This window comes from Tinamus guttatus, unplaced genomic scaffold (assembly GCF_059628265.1).
Source record: "Tinamus guttatus ecotype Peru unplaced genomic scaffold, ASM5962826v1 Tinamus_guttatus_pri_ptg000079l, whole genome shotgun sequence".
Lineage (NCBI taxonomy): Eukaryota > Metazoa > Chordata > Aves > Tinamiformes > Tinamidae > Tinamus > Tinamus guttatus.
The window spans coordinates 3,606,597-3,629,952 of record NW_028288613.1 but is presented as its reverse complement, the minus strand read 5'-3'; the positions used below and the strand labels follow the sequence as shown (position 1 = coordinate 3,629,952).

Sequence of the window (23,356 nt, the reverse complement as noted above, 5' to 3'; positions counted from 1 at the left end):
AGAGAAATTTAGCCAAAGAATGATTTGTGTCTTGCTTTTACACATTTCTAAACCTGCAATGTGGGGAAAAAAACAGCGAATGTTCAGAGACTACCATGGCAAAGTGTGAGCCGTCTCTTTCTCCCATGAGAAAAAATGAAAAGCAACAAGAACAAAAAAATATTTGGAAGAACCTACCTGCTCAGGAGGAAAGGTCACTGGTGTTTGATTGACAAGCTGTCCTTAGACTTTCCTCTTTTCTGGCCAGCTGTGAGAGAAGGAAGCTGGGGGAACAATAGAAGTCACTGTGTGCTGGAGATACCTCTACGGAACGTGAGCTGAGCTTCTGGGCTCCATCCTGGCCTGGCAAGGAGGATGTGGGAAGCTCTGACGGAATAAGTGTGACCGGCCTGCACTCTGTCCTCCTGTGAGCTGTCATTTCCAGGGGACCCCAAGCAGGCCTTCTGTCCTGTGCAGGCTGTGGAGAAGGGGCCATGTGAGAAGGGATTGGTATTGCTCTCAGGGAATGGTAAAGAGCATTTGTGCCCACAGCTGGGGAGGAAAGATTGAGAAGGGTCCTCAGCTCCACTCAGCCAACCAACACACATCGGTACAAGAGGCACATACGTCTTTCATCTAGTCCTCTGCTGTGGGCCAGAGATTGTCCAGGTTTGAGGGAGTCCAGCTGCTTGCTCAGCACAGTGAGCACAGTGGATACTTCCAGAGATGTGTCTCGCCAGAGCAAGCACTTTCCTGACGGTGTTTCAGGAGTGCAAATCTGTTATTTTCACTCCTCTACCAATGCTGCATTGGCCTTGCTCCTGCAGGTATGATGCTCCACCATTTTCCAGGTCATAGCGTGATGCCACTCTTTCTACTCCTCCTGGTGCCCTAGTATCTTTGTAACCAGGCTAGCAGAAAGATCCCATGCCTAGGACCTGGATGCTACCAATCTGCAGAGAGCTTGTACTGCTCAGAGCTGAGCCTTCCCAAGCCACATCTGTGCTGGAGTCTCAGATGGGGAAGCAACAAGGTTATATGGAAGGCAAGGCAGAAATACCAAGCCACGTTACATGTTGCTGAACTGCTCAAGAGTTTGGCACCTCAGTCATCCTTCTTATTCCTCTCCCACCTTCCTTGATCCATGAGTATTCCACAAGTGCAGGATTCAAGAAAGCTGGATTTGATAATGAAGGATTTAAGTCAAGAGTGCGGCATGAATGGGCCCTTTGCCAAAAATCATCCTTCCCACCTCATGTCCCACCAAATTCAGGAAAGCTGCTAGCAGTAAATCCAGTGGATTTGACTCTTGGCTGTCAATAGTTCTGATTCACTGGCTTTCTCACCATTAAACAAAGACAAATGGAAATGATGTTTCATGTAGTATAGGCAACAGATCCCATAAGCAGATTGAGAAACTCAATAAATCAGACCAATCCGCCTCACATCACTTTAAACACTGGCATTCAAACTGTCATTCCTTTCCACAGAAGTTTGTGTGTAGTCACATTCCCATGTAGATATTTTCTTATGGTCAAGGATAAAAGTTGATTAACATTCTGTGCACTTTTAATGATTTTTCTTTGAATCTCACAAAAGCCAGTATGCCTGCAGAAATCTCCTATAAATAATCAGCAATACAGGAATTGCTTTCAAAGCCCAGTGGAGCTTATTTCGCAGGGTAATGTGTTGAGAAACAATTCAAGATGCCAGAAAAAGTTCTAGGGAGAAACGCACGATCACAAGAGGTCTAACCACTGCGAAGGATGAAAATATGTTCTGCATGATTATTGCATTAATTAATTAATGCAAAGTAACCTGAACATAACATTAATATCTGGTCTTACTATGCAGAGATTTTTTGATAATCACAGTCTCTGAAAACATGGATCTCTGAAGTGTGTCGTGAAGAACAGAATTAATCAGTGTTATTAATTCACCCAGCCGGCTTAGTGGCATTTTTTTTCACTTGAATGGTTAAGAGTTTGTGAGTCACTTTTGTGCCCACCCCTCCTCCTTTTTCAATTTCTACAAGAGTTTGGAAAAGAGTTGTTATCTGTCACTTATTCCGCTTATTCTTGCTTCATTGATTATAGTGTGTGATTGATCAGTCAAATATACTGGATTTTTGCTGCCTCTTGCCAAGATGTCAAAACCAATAGAATATGAATAGTGAATACCAGGTATTTTTTTCATGCATAAATTTCCTCGTTCATGTGCGAATGTGATTGTTTGTCTAAAGAAGAAACATATTTGCCCTTCTCAGTCCTCGCTTTCAAGGCTTCCAACTCTGTTGTTGGCCTCTTGTGTTTTGCACTTCCTTCTTCCACTCCAATAATGCTGACCTTTATAGAAAGAAGTCATCCTCTTTATCCCTTGGACTTTAATCTTTGTCCATGAGATCTGGCCCTGCATACAATAAATTTGTATATGGAAAGAATTGTGCAACGTATTTTAAGTTCTGATAAGGTCATCAAAACCGCAATGGCCAGACGGCTGGGAATCAGGTGGATAGCAATACCCTTGCCCTTCGGTTTTATGATGAAGTGATGGTCATCGGCCTTGTCTCATAAAATGGTAACTGCACAGAAACACAGGAAAGCAGACACCCTTACAAGAGCGTGATGAATGACAATTAAATATTATTTCATGCTGTGGAAACGCTTCAGATTTGGTTTTCAAGATATAATTGTCACTGTAAAAAATTAAATAAGGAATATATTACAAGAGATTCTAAGTAGAAAGGCAACACTTATTTGATGGTTCAAAGAACAAAAGAAAATGTTTGAACAATGCTAAGCTGTAACACATGTGATTTACGTAACTATGCATAAAATCCAGAGACTTTTCTGTACCATGTGATCCTGTGCCACATGCTCTAGGTGTCCCTGCTTGAGCAGGGGGGTTGGACTAGATGGTCTCTAGACGTCCCTTCCAACCTCAACCATTCTGTGATTCTGTGATTTTCACAAAAAGTTGTTGGCCTTGATTCTCTTGATAGTTTCTTGCAAGACTCTCAGGAAATATGATGTAAGATGTGACTCTTAAAAATACCCAAAAGGGATGAACTGTCAGGAGGTGAGGGGGGCTGGAAGATGTACACATGAGCTGCAATATCCTTCAAATGTCTCTTAGCGATTCACTTGTAACGCTTGACTCAGTCTCACTTGCTAATTCTTTGGAGTGAGTTGTCTCAATGGGAAGGCAAATATATTTATAGACTGTAGCAGAAGTTCCTCCCTGGCCATCACTGTGTCTCCCAAACAAGAGAATCAGGAAGCAGATTTTCATGCCTCTCTGGGGTCATCTCCTCTTGCTGTCACTCCAACTCTCTCCTCACTCTAGTGGCTCAACCCAGGACCCTCAGTGCCTCCTCTCCTTTCCTCACATTGCTACAACGTGCCTGTCCACCGGCTCCCACAAACACCAAGAAGTTGCAGCTACCTCTTACCTTAGCCTTGCTCTTGTTAGTTCTGCTTCTGATGATAGAAGCATTAATGTTGATGTGAAGGTAGCAAATTTCTCAGGACCAGCTGTCTCTACTAAGTAGCTCTTGCTTTTCTGTGCACTGAATTCAGCACGGCCACACTTCTAGTGGTAGAGGTACAGAGAACTCCTAGTCACATGCGAACAGGGGCACCAGGACTTATTTTGTTTTATTTGAAGTATGCCAAAGCTGTAATGCTCCTCAGGGAGATGTGTCTTGCTAGTTTAGACCAAGTTATGAAGCTTTTTAACAACTTTGTTGGAGTAAGCCTCTTTTTAAATTTCAACATCCCTTACCTTCTCCAGACCTGCCAAAGATTATCTTGCACTATAAGCCTTGCAAGAAAATGTTGAGATTCATCAGCCAGAACTGAAAGGTAACTTTCACATTCTACATACAATGAAATGATTACGACACCTGTGGTAGCATAAATATTTCCTTATGAGCAGTGGAAAATGTTACTCTCGAGATGCTGTCTTCTTGCAGAGACCAGGAAGTTACAAAATCTTGAATAACAAATCAAATTTGTTTTCATTTCAGACCATGGGATTGTGGTTATTTTACTGTCCACCTGTAGAGAGAGAGAGACACCTATACAGCCACTCCCCCTTAGAAATAGAGACTATAAATTCACATGGTCCCTTCTGTCAAGAGCTCTTGATGAGATGGGTATCAATATGATTTTGCTGTGGCTACTCTTGTTAGGTCCAGCAATTCTGGCGGCAAAAACAGGTAATCACTTCGTTTTTTCCAGGGCATACATGAATATACAACAGTTTGGGGTCCACTCTTTTGATTCTATGAATAGAAATCACATTTATAATGGTGTCATTTTCGACAAACAATTAAAGGTGGAACTGGATGAAATGAAATAGCACAGCTTTGTTCTGCTAAACTGTGAACTAACTGACAGAGTGTATAAAAAGGATGATTTAAACAATTTAATGAAGTTCATTTTCCTTTGACAGGGTGGTATTTTGTCTTAGTGTTTTGTATGATGGCTAAAATTGTGTCTGTGAATATGTTATGAATGAATGACTCTTCTATTTCCAAAACTTTGGGCTAAGGATTATGGAATAATTGATAAATATAAATGTATATTTACTCCAGAGCATACATACACACATACATACTATGTGTATAATACTGATTGTATTGTTTGAACCTCCTTGCATACTTCATCCTATGTACATTCTAATGAAATAGAGTAAGTTAGTCGTCATATCTATCAATGTGGATAAAAGAGGGACATCTAAAAATAATGAAAGACATGAGATACTCTTAGTTCACCTTCCTTCTGATATTGCCTTTTCCCTTAAATCATCAGATCTATCTCTTTACTCATTTAAGTGAATTTGCACTAAACAGTTCCATGCAGATCTTGGAATAACTGCAGATAATAATTTTAACTAATTATTCAGGTATCATTGTAACAACCTATATTGCCATCATTCACCTCATCCGATTTTATCTGTCTGACCTCTTCTTGCCTGGTGATAGCACGCTTACTCTTGTTGCTCCAGTTCTCTTCACTCAAACCTTCATTTCCCAATCTCTGCCTTTGTTTCCTATGGGTCAGAGTAAGTGCTGCACTTATCTCTGACTCCTTTTGTGTTATTGACACCTTTAACATGCAAGGGTGAAAGCAACTTATCTAACTATATGCCCTAGTTGATGGTGTCGACCTCACAGTAATGACAGACCTTAAATGAGGGCAACAAAATTAGTCTAGTCCAGCTTTAGTTTCCCAATCTCACTCGGACTTTCCACCAAGTTTGATATTTCAGTTCTTAGTGATCCTACAAGTATGGTTTAAAAATGCCCATATCTGAATAGAGAGGCAGCTGTTGCACCACAGTTCAGCAGAGGCTTTGTGCACTATGTGTAAGTTTTACGCATACATATTTCTAGTAAGATAATGTTGGAGGCAAAAAAGATGTGTTCTACTTCTTAAATTCCAGTAGGATTCAGTGCAAATTGCTACACTTCTTATAGTACCAAGCATTCTGATAGCAGTGAATAAAGAAGTATATAAACATGAAGTGTGTTACTGAAACATGCTATTTCCTGCCTGTCAGCAATGTAAAATTTTATTTTTAGCCTTCTAAGAAAATAATACTTAGGTTTTATTCAGATATTGAAATCCATTTTCTCTTCTTTGCTTTCCAATGATTTTTTTTCTATTATCAAAGATTTTCCTTTCTTTGTGAAACAGTCTGTGCTTAGCTTACTGCCTAAATTTTCTGTTATCAATCTTGCATAAATTATGTGCACCTAATTTTGAGGTCTGGGAAGGTAGAAGAAAAATATGTGGTCTGTCTACCATGTCTTCCTTACAGACATTTAATCCTAGGCTAAACAAGCACTTCCTGGGAAGATGATGGCATCCTGGGGTTGTAGGCTAGAATAGATGACTTCTCAGGATCATTTCCAGCTTATATTTCTGACTCTGTGTTTGTGCTCAATTTCCTGTCTCCCAAAGGGCCCAGTCTCAGACTAGTGAATGGAAGGCACAACTGTGAAGGCCGAATTGAGATTTATTACAAGGGACACTGGGGGACAGTTTGTGATGATTTCTGGGACCTTCCTGATGTCCAGGTTGTGTGCAGGCAGCTGGGATGTGGCCAGGCCATTTCCGCGCTAGGAAGTGCTTACTTTGGCCAAGGCTCGGGAAAAATTCTCCTGGATGATGTGCAGTGCAGTGGATATGAATCTTCCTTGTGGCACTGTAATCACCATGGATGGAAGAAACACGACTGTGGCCACCAGGAAGATGCTGGTGTTGTCTGTTCAGGTGTTGTCAGATTTTTCTCTTCTAAATACTATTCCTATGAATTGCCCCAAGAATACATGTGTCAGGCTCTGGATATGCAGATACTGCTTTTTTCAGATAACATTTAACAGTGTTTCAAGATATTTGGCATAAAATTGAACATAATATGTGTCTAATCCTATATTTTTGTGCTAGTACTTGCTGTTTCTATTTTATTCTATTATTATGTTTCATACGAAGTATTTTCTGCCTGTGGAAAGGTGCATTCTCACTAAACAGTCCTGTTCTCAGAAAGCAGAGCTAGATCTTCTAACAGCACTGTCTTTTCACTCTTCTCAAGCTGCAGAGCATGGTCATGGACTCACCATTTTCTTGCTTGAGTAGCATACCTGTTCTGATTGCTCACACTGTGCAAAGCAGCCATATTAAAGAAATAAGGATCGCAGATATGTCACAGTATGCAGAGCTTTTAGAAAGGGAAAAAAAGTCTAAATTAAAACAGCAAAGCTATTTCTGCTTGGCTGGTATTTGGCAGGGAAGAATAGGGATAGGAGAAACTCATCCTGTAAATTTGAACATATTCATTAAAGACAATAATAATAGTAATTTTGTAGACAGAGTGCAAACATCCATAGCTGATAATTAGTTTTGCATTGTTCTGTACTTTTCTGTACTTTTCAGGTTATCCTTAGTTTAGTCTCATTAATTTTTGTTCCTGCACGAATGTCAATCTGTTTGGAGTATGCTGTATCACCATATACTGTTTTCTCTTCTTGTTTACCCTTAATTTTTTTAAGAAAAGGTACTTATTTGTATGTTCTCCTGTATTACAAAATAAATCTTTATGGAAGTGAGGCAAGGTTTATATTTCAGCAGGTAATTCAGCAGTTTTATATACCTAGACTAGATTAGACACTACAGTTTTCCATATTATGTCAAAGATTAAAGGGCGTAGAGAGCTGAAATCAAACTGGAAAAAAAGGCCAGCTAAACCAGTGTTTAGCATTAAAAAAAATAAACAATATCTCCATTAGCTTATAGGCGTACAGTAATCATAGACATTTAAGACATTTATTTCCTACTTGTGTTCATTGCTGCACTGACAGCTACAGAACAGCCAAATTCCACAGTTTATTCATGCAAACATGACTCATTTCTGTTGCTACACAAAGCACAATCTCAAGAGGATGTTCTAGGGAAGAGCTGAGTGCATTAAGGATATTGAAAGGTCTCTGTCCTGCTCCGGTCAGGGACAACACAGCACCTTGGTGCAGGGCAAGGATTTATTCTAAGAAGGCTCTGGCCTCCCCAGCAGCTCCGAAGTCCTGTGCCTGGCAGCAGGAGCACCTTGTGCCACACTCCCCCTCCCTCCCACACTATTTCTAAACACTGCACCCAAACTGGTCTCGACTGGCATTTTCCCACCCGCTTTTTCTCTGGGGACAGCTCTCTAGAGGCTGTACGCAGACAGAGGTAGTACTCTGGATTTCACTTGCCTCGAGTAACGGTTTATACGTGGCACGCAGCTGCACACGAGGCAGGGCCATGTTCCTCATCTAACACTTGCTTTATTCATATTCACAATGTGAATGCCTGTAGGGAGGATGCAAATAGCGAAAACTGAATCACAGAGAAGCATAGAGGAGACAACCACAACAGAGACAAGCGCTGCAGCGACGTCACCATCAACATCCACAGCAGGTATCTCTACGCTGTGTCACTCTTAGCACATTAGTGCAGCCTCCTCTCCTGCCTTCCCATCCAGGCTGCACTGGAAGGAGTCTGCTGTGTCTCAGAAGCTCCTGTAATGCCCCTCCTGTCACCCATGTACTCAGAAAGAGCGGATTGCGATGGTCCCTGCTGTGCCTGCAAGCAGTGCACCCGTGGGGCCATGAGGCTCTGCCCATGCAGTCACACCACAGCAGAGCCATGAAACATAGGACACGGGATGAAGGACGTAAGCACAAATGGAGACCTCTCTGCTTTCCAGGTTTGCAGCTGCGTCTGGCCGACGGCAGCAACGAGTGCGAAGGCCGCGTGGAGGTGTTTGATGGCAGCGTCTGGGGCACGGTGTGCGACGATGCCTGGGACATGAGCGATGCCCACGTGGTGTGCAGGCAGCTGGGCTGTGGCTGGGCTACGGCAGCGCTGGAAAATGCTCACTTCGGGCCAGGATCCGGGCCAATCCTCTTGGACAATGTGCAGTGCAGTGGCTCCGAGTCGTCCGTGCAGCAGTGCCGGCACAACGGCTGGGGCAGGCACAACTGCGTCCACGGGGAAGACGCCAGCGTCATCTGTGCAGGTGGGTGGTCGAAGGAGGTGCCCCTGTTCTGCTGTGTATCCCATCACTCCTGGCAGTGCTCACAACTGGTTTGCTGCAGGCCATGCTCTCTTTGAGTAACAAAGTACAAGTACAGGCTGTCCAGAGAGGTAGTGGAGTCTCCATTCTTGGGAACATTCATGCCTGTCCGGACAAGGTCTGGGGCTGTGTGCTGTAGGGGATCAAGTTTGAGCAGCAGGATGGAACCAGAGCATCTCCAGAGGTGCCTTCCAATGTCAAGCGTTCTGCCATTCTTTGACAATGCCCTTTCTTGCTTTTTCTTCCACGTAGCCTCACAGACAAGCCATCCTGCAGCATGGCCATACTCAACAGGTAAGAGGCACCTACCTCACACTTCAGGGGCATTGCAAGAACCACAGGCCCAACAGCAGAGCAGAGCAGAGGGCAGTGTGCTGCGTGGTGCCTGTCTGGCACAGTGATGGTGCTCCCCTTTGGCCTTCATGAAGGGCTATGGAGCTCCCCGGGGTTGCTTTAGGGCAGAACAGAGCATCTGTAAAGGGCACTGGGACCTGTGCTGGGTCGTTAGCTGCCCTCACCACGCACCCTGTACCGGGCCCTGCCCTGGCACCTCTATAAGGGCAGGGCCTCACAGAGGGGAGGCTCTGGCCTCCCCAGCAGCCACAAGGTCCTGTGCCTGGCAGCAGGAGCACCTTGTGCCACACTCCCCCCTCCCTCCCACACTATTTCTAAACACCAGTCCCTAACTGGTCTCAACTGGCGTTTCCCCACCCCCCTTCTGTCTGGGGACAGCTCTCTAGAGGCTGTACGCAGACAGAGGTAGTTCTCTGGATTTCACTTCCCTCTAGAGGAGCTGCACTTGTAGGTGCCACGCAGCCGCATACGGGGCACGGCCATGTTCCCCATCTAACGCTTATTTTCTTCATATTCACAATGCGATCGCCTGTAGAGGGAACGGAAATAGCAAGAACCGAATCACAGAGGAGAGCAGAGGCAACGACCACAACAGAGACAAGTGCTTCATCGACGTCACCATCAATGTCCACAGCAGGTATCTCTATGCAGTGTCACTCTTAGCACGTTAGTGCAGCCTCCTCTCCTGCCTTCCCCTCCGGGCTGCACTGGAAGGAGTCTCCCACGTCTCAGAAGCTCCTGTAATGCCCCTCCTGTCACCCATGTACTCAGCGAGAGCGAGTTGTGATGGTACCTGCCGTGCCAGCAAGCAGTGCGCCCGTGGGGCCATGAGGCTCTGCCCATGCAGTCACACCACAGCAGAGCCATGAAACATAGGACACGGGATGAAGGACGTGAGCACACATGGAGACCTCTCTGCTTTCCAGGTGTGCAGCTGCGTCTGGCCGACGGCAGCAACGAGTGCGAAGGCCGCGTGGAGGTGTTTGATGGCAGCGTCTGGGGCACGGTGTGCGACGATGCCTGGGACATGAGCGACGCCCACGTGGTGTGCAGGCAGCTGGGCTGTGGCTGGGCTACGGCAGCGCTGGAAAATGCTCACTTCGGGCCAGGATCCGGGCCAATCCTCTTGGACAATGTGCAGTGCAGTGGCTCCGAGTCGTCCGTGCAGCAGTGCCGGCACAACGGCTGGGGCAGGCACAACTGCGTCCACGGGGAAGACGCCAGCGTCATCTGTGCAGGTGGGTGGGCGAAGGAGGTGCCCCTGTTCTGCTGTGCATCCCATCACTCCTGGCAGTGCTCACAACTGGTTTGCTGCTGGCCATGCTCTCTTTGAGTAGCAAAGTACAGGTATGGGTTGCCCAGAGAGGCAGTGGAGTCTCCATTCTTGGGCACATTCATGCCTGTCTGGACAAGGTCTGGGGCCGTGTGCTGTTGGGGATCAAGCTTGAGCATCGAGATGGAACCAGAGCATCTCCAGAGGTGCCTTCCAATGATGTCAAGCGTTCTGCCATTCTTTGACAATTCCCTTTCTTGCTTTTTCTTCCACGTAGCCTCACAGACAAGTCATCCTGCAGCATGGCCTTATTCAGCAGGTAAGAGGTACCTTACAGGAACCACAGGCCCAACAGCAGAGCCGAGCAGAGGGCAGTGTGCTGCGTGGTGCCCGTCTGGCGCAGGGATGGTGCTCCCCTTTGGCCTTCATGAAGGGCTATGGAGCTCCCCGGGGTTGCTTTAGGCAGAGCCAGCAGCTGTAAAGGGCACTGGGATCTGTGCTGGGTCGTGAGCTGCTCCCACTGTTTCTAAACACCACTCCCAAACCCGTCTCACTGGCATTTTCCCACCTCTTTCTCTCTGGCGACAGCTCTCTAGAGGCTGTACGCAGACAGACTTAGTTATCTGGATTTCACTTGCCGCTTGAGGAGCTGTTCTTGTAGGTGGCACGCAGCTGCACACGGGGCAGGGCCATGGTCCTCATCTAACACTTGTTTTATTCATATTCACAATGTGAATCGCTGCAGTGACGACTGGGAGGGAAACAACTGAACGAGACAAGAGCACCGTGATCGCACTTGCAACAGAGGAGTCAAGCACTGCAGCGACGTCACCATCAACATCCACAGCAGGTATCTCTATGAAGTGTCATTCTTACAGTGTTAGTGCAGCCTCCTTTCCCGCTTTCCCCTCCGGGCTGCATTAGAAGGAGTCTCCCGCGTCTCAGAAGGTGCTGTGACATCTCTCCTGTCACCTCAGAGAGAGCGGGTTGTGATGGTCCCTGCTGTGCCTACAAGCAGTGCACCCGAGGGGCCATGAGGGTCTGCCCATGCACAGTCACACCATGGCAGAGCCACGGCACGTGGGAGAAGGAGTGAAGGACATGAGCACACATGGAGACCTCTCTGCTTTCCAGGTGTGCAGCTGCGTCTGGCTGACGGCAGCAACGAGTGCGAAGGCCGCGTGGAGGTGTTTGATGGCAGCGTCTGGGGCACGGTGTGCGACGATGCCTGGGACATGAGCGACGCCCACGTGGTGTGCAGGCAGCTGGGCTGTGGCTGGGCTACGGCGGCGCTGGAAATTGCTCACTTCGGGCCCGGCTCCGGGCCAATCCTCCTGGACAATGTGCAGTGCAGTGGCTCCGAGTCGTCCGTGCAGCAGTGCCGGCACAACGGCTGGGGCAGGCACAACTGCGTCCACGGGGAAGACGCCAGCGTCATCTGTGCAGGTGGGTGGGCGAAGGAGGTGCCCCTGTTCTGCTGTGTATCCCATCACTCCTGGCAGTGCTCACAACTGGTTTGCTGCTGGCCATGCTCTCTTTGAGTAGCAAAGTACAGGTATGGGTTGCCCAGAGAGCCAGTGGAGTCTCCATTCTTGGGAACATTCATGCCTGTCTGGACAAGGTCTGGGACCATGTGCTGTAGGGGATCAAGTTTGAGCAGCAGGATGGAACCAGAGCATCTCCAGAGGTGCCTTCCGATGATGTCAAGCGTTCTGCCATTCTTTGACAATTCCCTTTCTTGCTTTTTCTTCCACGCAGCCTCACAGACAAGCCATCCTGCAGCATGGCCATACTCAACAGGTAAGAGGCACCTACCTCACACTTCAGGGGCATTGCAAGAACCACAGGCCCAACAGCAGAGCAGAGCAGAGCAGAGCAGAGAGCAGTATGCTGCGTGGTGCCTGTCTGGCACAGTGATGGTGCTCCCCTTTGGCCTTCATGAAGGGCTATGGAGCTCCCCGGGGTTGCTTTAGGCAGAGCCAGCAGCTGTAAAGGGCACTGGGATCTGTGCTGGGTCGTTAGCTGCCCTCACCACGCACCCTGTACCGGGTCCTGCCCTGGCACCTCTATAAGGGCAGGGCCTCACAGAGGGGAGGCTCTGGCCTCCCCAGCAGCCACAAGGTCCTGTGCCTGGCAGCAGGAGCACCTTGTGCCACACTCCCCCCTCCCTCCCACACTGTTTCCAAACACCCTTCCCAAACTGGTCTCAACTGGCGTTTCCCCACCCCCTTTCTGTCTGGGGACAGCTCTCTAGAGGCTGTACGCAGACAGAGGTAGTTATCTGGATTTCACTTGCCTCTTGAGGAGCTGCTCTTGTAGGTGTCAACACAGCCGCACACGGGGCAGGGCCATGTTCACTATCTAACACTTGTTTTATTCATATTCACAATGTGAACGCCTGCAGAGAGAATGGAAATAGCAAGAACTGAATCACAGAGCAGAACAGAGGCAACGACCACAACAGAGACAAGTGCTGCAGCGACGTCACCATCAACGTCCACAGCAGGTATCTCTATGCAGTGTCACTCTTAGCGTGTTAGTGCAGCCTCCTCTCCTGCCTTCCCCTCTGGACTGAACTGGAAGGAGTCTCCCGTGTCTCAGAAGCTCCCCTAATGCCCCTCCTGTCAGCCACATCCTCAGCAAGAGCGGGTTGCGATGGTCCCTGCTGTGCCTGCAAGCAGTGCACCCGTGGGGCCATGAGGCTCTGCCCATGCAGTCACACCACTCCCAAACTGGACTCAACTGGCGTTTTCCCACCCTCCTTCTGTCTGGGCACAGCTCTCTAGAGGCTGTTTGCTTACAGAGGTAGTTCTCTGGATATCACTTGACTCTTGAGGAACTGTTCTTGTAGGTGGCGCGCAGCTGCACACGGGGCAGGGCCATGTTCCTCATCTAACACTAGTTTTATTCATATTCACAATGTGAACCGCTGCAGTGACGACTGGGAGGGAAACAACTGAAACAGACAAGAGCACAGCGATCACACTTGCGACAGAGTCAAGCACTGCAGTGACGTCAACATCAACGTCCACAGCAGGTATTTCTACGCTGTGTCACTCTTAGCGTGTTAGTGCAGCCTCCTCTCCTGCCTTCCTGTCCAAGTTGCACTGGAAGCAGTCTGCTGCGTCACGAAATCTCCCGTAATGCCCCTCCTGTCACCCCCATCCTCAGTGAAAACGGGTTGCGATGGTCCCTGCTGTGACTACAAGCAGTGCACCCATGGGGCCATGAGGCTCTGCCCATGCACAATCACACCACGGCAGAACCTTGAAACATAGGACACGGGATGAAGGACACGAGCACACATGGAGACCTCTCTGCTTTCCAGGTGTGCAGCTGCGTCTGGCTGACGGCAGCAACGAGTGCGAAGGCCGCGTGGAGGTGTTTGATGGCAGCGTCTGGGGCACGGTGTGCGACGATGCCTGGGACATGAGCGACGCCCACGTGGTGTGCAGGCAGCTGGGCTGCGGCCGCGCTATGGCAGCGCTGGAAAATGCTCACTTCGGGCCAGGATCCGGACCAATCCTCCTGGACAATGTGCAGTGCAGTGGCTCCGAGTCGTCCGTGCAGCAGTGCCGGCACAACGGCTGGGGCAGGCACAACTGCGTCCACGGGGAAGATGCCAGTGTCATCTGTGCAGGTAGGTGGGAGATGGGGGCGCCCCCGATCTGCTGCGCCATCCCCCAGGCATTTCCATGTGCTTGACCTGTATGGTGGTGGCCATGTTATCTTTGAGTAACAAATTACTGGTATGGGTTGCTCAGAGAGGCTATGCCGTCTCCATCCTTGCGGATGTTCCTAACTCTCTTGAACAGGGTCCGTGGCCTTGTGCTGTAGGGGATCAAGCTTAAGGAGCAGGCTTGGTCTACAGGAGCTCTAGAGGACCCTTTCAGCTTGAAGCATTGTATCATCATTTGACAATTCCATTTCTTGCTTTTTCTTCCATGCAGCTTCACAAACAAGTTCTCCTCTGCCATGGCCATACTCAACAGGTAAGGGGCGTGTCTGAGGCATTAGCATCGTTGTAGTAGGTGCTGCGCAAAATCAGAGCACAGAGGAGCAGAGCAAAGGGAGTTGTGCCAGCTAGGCTGTGGCTGGCACAGGGCTCGTGCTCCCCCATGTCCTTATTGAGAATTCATAGGTTCCCCTTGGCTGCTTGGGGCAGAGCTGGGCAGCTGCAAAGGGCACTGGGAATAGTTATGCGTCAATGTCCTGTTTTGGCAAGGGACCTTGCTCTGCCATGGACTGGGCAGGGATTATCTTGGGTAGGCTGTGACCTCTCCTTGGGTCCTTTGGGTGCATAAAAGCAAGCCGCAAAGGTCACTTAGGGACACCATTGGTCAGGGAAAGAGTGTAGGGCTGGTGATCTCAGAGATAGGATCTTTTGGTGTGGAATGTCTATCCCATGTCACTGGGAAAGCCTTGGGTCGCAGGAGGGATGTGGGGAAAGAATGGAGGCACAGGGATGAGAATTTTGAACCCTCTGACCCTTCCCCGCCACACCCATGGTGAAGCGGTGCCCACCAGGAGAGGTGACCTCTCGGGTGCCCCGGGCCAGGCCCAAAGCCGCAGCCCCTGCCCTGCGGCACCGCCCCGGCCTCGGCCCCTGACGGTGCTGGCGGCTGCGGTCGGGTCTGTGTCTGCGCTGCCGCTCGCCAGTGCCCTGTGCAGCCAGGCTCATGCATGTCTCTTCTCCCTCTGCCCCCACAGCTGCCCCCGACGGGAGCGACACGTCAGCAGGTAACGTTCCCTGCTTGGGGACTTTTCTCCTCACTCGCACCCCGAGTCCCAGCCCGCCCTGCAGCTCTGCGGGGATGTGCCACAGACATGGGCAGGTTCCTGGTGGCCACCAGAGGCGTGGGGCGTCCACGCAGGGCTGCTTGTTGGCAAAGGGGCTATCAGGGCCATAACACGGTGTCTCTGTGTGGCAGGTGTGCAGCTGCGTCTGGCCGACGGCAGCAACGAGTGCGAAGGCCGTGTGGAGGTGTTTGATGGCAGCGTCTGGGGCACGGTGTGCGACGATGCGTGGGACATGAGCGACGCCCACGTGGTGTGCAGGCAGCTGGGCTGCGGGCGCGCTACGGCGGCACTGGGGAGCGCTCGCTTCGGGCCCGGATCTGGGCCAATCTTCCTTGACAACGTGGCGTGTGGCGGCTCCGAGTCGTCCGTGCAGCAGTGCCGGCACAACGGCTGGGGCAGGCACAACTGCGTCCACGGGGAAGACGCCAGCGTCATCTGTGCAGGTGGGTGGGTGATAGGAGTGTCCTAGCACTGCTGCGCCATCCCCCAGACATTTCCGTGTGCTTGACCTGCATGATGGTGGCCAAAGTGTTTTGGGATAACAATGTATTGAAACAAATTGCCCAGAGTCGCTGTGAGTCTCCATTCTTGGAGATGTCTATTCCTTTCTGGGCAGGGTCGAGGGCCATGTGCTCTAGTGGCTCATGCTTGAGCACCAGGGTTGGAAGACTGGAGCTCTAGAGGACCCTTCCAACCTCAAGGGTGATGCTGTTCTTTGACTATTCTATTTCTTGCTTTTTTTTCCATGTAGCCTCACAAACAAGTTCTTCTCTGGGATGGCCATACTCAACAGGTAAGGGGGTCCTCTCTGAGGCATGGGGAACATTCCAGGAAGCACTGCCCAACATTGGAGCGGAGCAGAGCAGTGAGGAGCAGAACAGAGGGAGTTGTGCCAGCTGGGACATGCCTGTCAAAGGGCTCATGCTTCCCCATGTCCCTCATGACAATCCATGGGTTGCCCTTAACTGCTTGAGGAAGAGCTGAGCAGCTGCAAAGGGCACTGGGAATAGTTATGCATCAATGTCCTGGTTTGGCAAGGGACCTTGCTCTGCCGTGGACTGGGCAGAGATTATTTTGGGTAGGCTCTAACCTCTCCTTGGGTCCTTTGGGTGCATAAAAGCGAGCCGCAAAGGTCACTTAGGGACACCATTGGTCAGGGAAAGAGTGTAGGGCTGGCAACCTCAGAGGTAGGATCTTTTGGTGTGGAATGTCTATCCCATGTCACTGGGAAAGCCTTGGGTTGCAGGAGGGATGTGGGGCAAGAATGGAGGCACAGGGATGAGAATTTTGAACCCTCTGACCCTTCCCCACCACACCCATGGTGGAGCGGTGCCCACCAGGAGAGGCACCCTCTCAGGTGCCCCAGTCCAGGCCCAAAGCCGCAGCCCCTGCCCTGCGGCACCGCCCCAGCCTCGGCCCCTCACGGCGCTGGCGGCTGCAGCTGGGGCTGTGTCTGCACCCCCACTCACCTGTGCCCTGCGCAGTGAGGCTCACGTGTGTCTTTTCGCCCTCTGCCCCCACAGCTGCCACTGACGGGAGCGACACGTCAGCAGGTAACACTCCCTGCCTGGGGACTTTTCTCCTCGCTCGCATCCCAAGTCCCCGCCTGCCCTGCAGCCCCGCGGGGATGTGCCACAGACACGGGCCGTTTCCTGGGGGCCACCAGAGGCGTGGGGCATCCACGCGGGGCTGCTTGTTGGGGAAGGGGCTGTCAGGGCTATAAAGCGGTGTCTCTGTGTGGCAGGTGTGCAGCTGCGTCTGGCAGATGGCAGCAACGAGTGCGAAGGCCGTGTGGAGGTGTTTGATGGCAGCGTCTGGGGCACGGTGTGCGACGATGCCTGGGACATGAGCGACGCCCATGTGGTGTGCAGGCAGCTGAGCTGCGGGAGTGCTACGGCGGCGCTGGGGAACGCTCGCTTCGGGCCCGGATCTGGGCCAATCCTCCTTGACAACGTGGCATGCGGCGGCTACGAGTCGTCCGTGCAGCAGTGCCAGCACAATGGCTGGGGCAGGCACAACTGCGTCCACGGGGAAGACGCCAGTGTCATCTGTGCAGGTAGGTGGGAGATGGGGGCGCCCCCCAGCTCTGCTGCCCATCCCCCAGGCATTTCCGTGTGCTTGACCTGTATGGTGTTAGTCATGCTCTTTTTGAGTAACGAAGTACTGGTATGGGTTGCTGAGAGAGGCTATGGAGTCTCCATCCTTGCAGATGTTCATAACTCTCTTGGACAGCGTCCGGGGCCATGTGCTGTAGGGGATCAAACTTGAGTAGTGGGGTTACTCTACAGGAGCACTAGAAGACCTTTACAACCTGAAAAATTGTGTCATCATTTGACAATTCCATTTCTTGCCTTTTCTTCCATGCAGCTTCACAAACAAGTTCTCCTCAGGCATGGCCATACTCAACAGGTAAGAGGCATGTCTGAGGCACTGGGGACATTACAGGAAGCACCGCCCAGCATCAGAGTGGAGCAAAGCAGAGAGGAGCAGAGCAGAGGGAGTTGTGCCGGCTGCAGGGTGCTTGGCACAGGGCTCATGCTCCCCCATGTACTTCCTGAGAGTGCATGGGTTCCCCTTGGCTGCTTTGAGCAGAGCCAAGCAGCTGTAAAGGTCACTGGGAATGGTTCTGTGTCCGTGTCCTCCTCCTATCATCAGGGACCTTGCTCTTCCCAGGACCCGTGCAGGGACTCTCTATGGAGGAGGCTCTTGCCTCCCCTATAGTCACAAGGTCCTTTGCCTGAGAGTGTAAGAGTGAGCCACAGTGGTGTGTGACAGACACGAGGGCAGGGAAGCAGTGTGGGGCTGGAGACCTCCATGAACCGTTCTTTCAGCGTAGTATTCCCATTCCAAATGATAGGGAAAGCCTTGGAATGTGGGAGGGATGCGGGACAGAAATGGAGACAAAGGGACGAGGGCTTTTCCCTCCTTGGTCCCTTTCCCGCCACGCGCGTGGTGGAGCGGTGCCTACCAGGAGAGGCGCCCTCTCGGATGCCCCAGTCCAGGCCCAAAGCCGCAGCCCCTGCCCTGCGGCAGCGCCCCGGCCTCAGCCCCTCACGGCGCTGGCGGCTGCAGCCGGGTCTGTGTCTGCACCCCCACTCACCTGTGCCCTGCGCAGTGAGGCTCATGCGTGTCTCTTCTCCCTCTGCCCCCACAGCTGCCCCCGACGGGAGCGACACGTCAGCAGGTAACACTCCCTGCCTGGGGACTTTTCTCCTCGCTCGCATCCCCAGTCCCAGCCCACCCTGCAGCCCCGCAGGGATGTGCCACAGACATGGGCCAGTTCCTGGTGGCCACCAGAGGCGTGGGGCGTCCACGCGGGGCTGCTTGTTGGGGAAGGGGCTGTCAGGGCCATAAAGCGGTGTCTCTGTGTGGCAGGTGTGCAGCTGCGTCTGGTCGACGGCAGCAACGCGTGCGAAGGCCGCGTGGAGGTGTTTGATGGCAGCGTCTGGGGCACGGTGTGCGACGACGCCTGGGACATGAGCGACGCACATGTGGTGTGCAGGCAGCTGGGCTGCGGGCGCGCTATGGCGGCCCTGGGGAACGCTCGATTTGGCCACGGCTCCGGGCCAATCCTCCTTGACAACGTGGCATGCGGCGGCTACGAGTCGTCCGTGCAGCAGTGCCAGCACAATGGCTGGGGCAGGCACAACTGCGTCCACGGGGAAGACGCCAGTGTCATCTGTGCAGGTAGGTGGGAGATGGGGGCGCCCCCCAGCTCTGCTGCCCATCCCCCAGGCATTTCCGTGTGCTTGACCTGTATGGTGTTAGTCATGCTCTTTTTGAGTAACGAAGTACTGGTATGGGTTGCTCAGAGAGGCTATGGAGTCTCCATCCTTGCAGATGTTCATAACTCTCTTGGACAGCGTCCGGGGCCATGTGCTGTAGGGGATCAAACTTGAGCAGTGGGGTTACTCTACAGGAGCACTAGAAGACCTTTACAACCTGAAAAATTGTGTCATCATTTGACAATTCCATTTCTTGCCTTTTCTTCCATGCAGCTTCACAAACAAGTTCTCCTCAGGCATGGCCATACTCAACAGGTAAGAGGCATGTCTGAGGCACTGGGGACATTACAGGAAGCACCGCCCAGCATCAGAGTGGAGCAAAGCAGAGAGGAGCAGAGCAGAGGGAGTTGTGCCGGCTGCAGGGTGCCTGGCACAGGGCTCATGCTCCCCCATGTACTTCCTGAGAGTGCATGGGTTCCCCTTGGCTGCTTTGAGCAGAGCCAAGCAGCTGTAAAGGTCACTGGGAATGGTTCTGTGTCCGTGTCCTCCTCCTATCATCAGGGACCTTGCTCTTCCCAGGACCCGTGCAGGGACTCTCTATGGAGGAGGCTCTTGCCTCCCCTATAGTCACAAGGTCCTTTGCCTGAGAGTCTAAGAGTGAGCCACAGTGGTGTGTGACAGACACGAGGGCAGGGAAGCAGTGTGGGGCTGGAGACCTCCATGAACAGTTCTTTCAGCGTAGTATTCCCATTCCAAATGATAGGGAAAGCCTTGGAATGTGGGAGGGATGCGGGACAGAAATGGAGACAAAGGGACGAGGGCTTTTCCCTCCTTGGTCCCTTTCCCACCACGCGCGTGGTGGAGCGGTGCCTACCAGGAGAGGCGCCCTCTCGGATGCCCCAGTCCAGGCCCAAAACCGCAGCCCCTGCCCTGCGGCAGCGCCCCGGCCTCAGCCCCTCACGGCGCTGGCGGCTGCAGCCGGGTCTGTGTCTGCACCCCCACTCACCTGTGCCCTGCGCAGTGAGGCTCATGCGTGTCTCTTCTCCCTCTGCCCCCACAGCTGCCCCCGACGGGAGCGACACGTCAGCAGGTAACACTCCCTGCCTGGGGACTTTTCTCCTCGCTCGCATCCCCAGTCCCAGCCCACCCTGCAGCCCCGCAGGGATGTGCCACAGACATGGGCCAGTTCCTGGTGGCCACCAGAGGCGTGGGGCGTCCACGCGGGGCTGCTTGTTGGGGAAGGGGCTGTCAGGGCCATAACCCGGCGTCTCTGTGTTGCAGGTGTGCAGCTGCGTCTGGCCGACGGCAGCAACGAGTGCGAAGGCCGCGTGGAGGTGTTTGATGGCAGCGTCTGGGGCACGGTGTGCGACGATGCGTGGGACATGAGCGATGCCCACGTGGTGTGCAGGCAGCTGGGCTGCGGGCACGCTACGGCGGCGCTGGGGAGCGCTCGCTTCGGGCCCGGATCTGGGCCAATCCTCCTCGACAACGTGGCATGCGGCGGCTACGAGTCGTCCGTGCAGCAGTGCCAGCACAATGGCTGGGGCAGGCACAACTGCGTCCACGGGGAAGACGCCAGCGTCATCTGTGCAGGTAGGTGGGAGATGGGGGCGCCCCCCAGCTCTGCTGCCCATCCCCCAGGCATTTCCGTGTGCTTGACCTGTATGGTGTTAGTCATGCTCTTTTTGAGTAACGAAGTACTGGTATGGGTTGCTCAGAGAGGCTATGGAGTCTCTATCCTTGCAGATGTTCATAACTCTCTTGGACAGCGTCCGGGGCCATGTGCTGTAGGGGATCAAACTTGAGCAGTGGGGTTACTCTACAGGAGCACTAGAAGACCTTTACAACCTGAAAAATTGTGTCATCATTTGACAATTCCATTTCTTGCCTTTTCTTCCATGCAGCTTCACAAACAAGTTCTCCTCAGGCATGGCCATACTCAACAGGTAAGAGGCATGTCTGAGGCACTGCGGACATTACAGGAAGCACCGCCCAACATCAGAGTGGAGCAAAGCAGAGAGGAGCAGAGCAGAGGGAGTTGTGCCGGCTGCAGGGTGCCTGGCACAGGGCTCATGCTCCCCCATGTACTTCCTGAGAGTGCATGGGTTCCCCTTGGCTGCTTTGAGCAGAGCCAAGCAGCTGTAAAGGTCACTGGGAATGGTTCTGTGTCCGTGTCCTCCTCCTATCATCAGGGACCTTGCTCTTCCCAGGACCCGTGCAGGGACTCTCTATGGAGGAGGCTCTTGCCTCCCCTATAGTCACAAGGTCCTTTGCCTGAGAGTGTAAGAGTGAGCCACAGTGGTGTGTGACAGACACGAGGGCAGGGAAGCAGTGTGGGGCTGGAGACCTCCATGAACCGTTCTTTCAGCGTAGTATTCCCATTCCAAATGATAGGGAAAGCCTTGGAATGTGGGAGGGATGCGGGACAGAAATGGAGACAAAGGGACGAGGGCTTTTCCCTCCTTGGTCCCTTTCCCGCCACGCGCGTGGTGGAGCGGTGCCTACCAGGAGAGGCGCCCTCTCGGATGCCCCAGTCCAGGCCCAAAGCCGCAGCCCCTGCCCTGCGGCAGCGCCCCGGCCTCAGCCCCTCACGGCGCTGGCGGCTGCAGCCGGGTCTGTGTCTGCACCCCCACTCACCTGTGCCCTGCGCAGTGAGGCTCATGCGTGTCTCTTCTCCCTCTGCCCCCACAGCTGCCCCCGACGGGAGCGACACGTCAGCAGGTAACACTCCCTGCCTGGGGACTTTTCTCCTCGCTCGCATCCCCAGTCCCAGCCCACCCTGCAGCCCCGCAGGGATGTGCCACAGACATGGGCCAGTTCCTGGTGGCCACCAGAGGCGTGGGGCGTCCACGCGGGGCTGCTTGTTGGGGAAGGGGCTGTCAGGGCCATAACCCGGTGTCTCTGTGTTGCAGGTGTGCAGCTGCGTCTAGCCAACGGCAGCAACGAGTGTGAAGGCCGTGTGGAGGTGTTTGATGGCAGCGTCTGGGGCACGGTGTGCGACGACGCCTGGGGCATGAGCGACGCCCACGTGGTGTGCAGGCAGCTGGGCTGCGGGCGTGCTACGATGGCACTGGGGAGCGCTCGCTTCGGGCCCGGATCTGGGCCAATCCTCCTTGACAACGTGGCGTGCGGCGGCTCCGAGTCGTCCGTGCAGCAGTGCCGGCACAACGGCTGGGGCAGGCACAACTGCGTCCACGGGGAAGACGCCAGTGTCATCTGTGCAGGTAGGTGGGAGATGGGGGCGCCCCCGATCTGCTGCGCCATCCCCCAGACATTTCCGTGTGCTTGACCTATATGGTGGTGGCCCTGCTATCTTTGAGTAACAAATTACTGGTATGGGTTGCTCAGAGAGGCTATGCAGTCTCCGTCCTTGCGGATGTTCCTAACTCTCTTGAACAGGGTCCAGGACCTTGTGCTGTAGGGGATCAAACTTAAGGAGCAGGCTTGGTCTACAGGAGCTCTAGAGGACCCTTTCAGCTTGAAGCATTGTATCATCATTTGACAATTCCATTTCTTGCTTTTTCTTCCATGCAGCTTCACAAACAAGTTCTCCTCTGCCATGGCCATACTCAACAGGTAAGGGGCATGTCTGAGACATTAGCATCGTTGTAGTAGGCGCTGCGCAAAATCAGAGCACAGAGGAGCAGAGCAAAGGGAGTTGTGCCAGCTAGGCTGTGGCTGGCACAGGGCTCATGCTCCCCCATGTCCTTCTTGAGAATCCATGGGTTCCCCTTGGCTGCTTGGGGCAGAGCTGGGCAGCTGCAAAGGGCACTGGGAATAGTTATGCATCAATGCCCCCGCTCCTGCCCTGCGGCACCGCCCTGCCCTCGGCCCCTCACTGTGCTGGCGGCTGCGGTCGGGTCTGTGTCTGCGCTGCCACTCGCCAGTGCCCTGCACAGCCAGGCTCACACGTCTCTTCTCCCTCTGCCGCCACAGCTGCCCCCGTCGGGAGCGACACGTCAGCAGGTAACACTCCCTGCCTGGGGACTTTTCTCCTCGCTCGCGTCCTGCGTCCCAGCCTGCCCTGCAGCCCTGCGGGGATGTGCCACAGACACGGGCCAGTTCCTGGTGGCCACCAGAGGCGTGGGGCGTCCACGCGGGGCTGCTTGTTGGGGAAGGGGCTGTCAGGGCCATAAAGCGGTGTCTCTGTGTGGCAGGTGTGCAGCTGCGTCTGGTCGACGGCAGCAACCAGTGCGAAGGCCGCGTGGAGGTGTTTGATGGCAGCGTCTGGGGCACGGTGTGCGACGACGCCTGGGACATGAGCGACGCACATGTGGTGTGCAGGCAGCTGGGCTGCGGGCGCGCTATGGCGGCCCTGGGGAACGCTCGATTTGGCCACGGCTCCGGGCCAATCCTCCTTGACAACGTGGCATGCGGCGGCTCCGAGTCGTCCGTGCAGCAGTGCCAGCACAATGGCTGGGGCAGGCACAACTGCGTCCACGGGGAAGACGCCAGTGTCATCTGTGCAGGTAGGTGGGAGATGGGGGCGCCCCCCAGCTCTGCTGCCCATCCCCCAGGCATTTCCGTGTGCTTGACCTGTATGGTGTTAGTCATGCTCTTTTTGAGTAACGAAGTACTGGTATGGGTTGCTGAGAGAGGCTATGGA

The 23,356-nt window shown here is 52.9% G+C and overlaps 1 protein-coding gene across 1 annotated transcript in view; it reads left to right on the top strand.

The window, feature by feature from the left end:
• The window catches only part of LOC148595654 (scavenger receptor cysteine-rich domain-containing protein DMBT1-like), a 70,104-nt gene that overhangs the window by 25,875 nt on the left and 20,873 nt on the right, over positions 1–23,356 (top strand). The window contains 18 exon segments of the mRNA XM_088520003.1: positions 5,949–6,293; positions 7,280–7,287; positions 7,886–7,936; positions 8,238–8,541; positions 9,180–9,205; positions 9,887–10,190; positions 11,360–11,671; positions 13,518–13,865; positions 14,936–14,965; positions 15,157–15,485; positions 16,778–17,081; positions 18,002–18,021; positions 18,409–18,706; positions 19,359–19,376; positions 20,032–20,343; positions 21,442–21,471; positions 21,663–21,974; positions 22,908–23,219. Of these exon segments, the coding sequence (XP_088376129.1) occupies positions 5,949–6,293; positions 7,280–7,287; positions 7,886–7,936; positions 8,238–8,541; positions 9,180–9,205; positions 9,887–10,190; positions 11,360–11,671; positions 13,518–13,865; positions 14,936–14,965; positions 15,157–15,485; positions 16,778–17,081; positions 18,002–18,021; positions 18,409–18,706; positions 19,359–19,376; positions 20,032–20,343; positions 21,442–21,471; positions 21,663–21,974; positions 22,908–23,219 (3,663 nt within the window).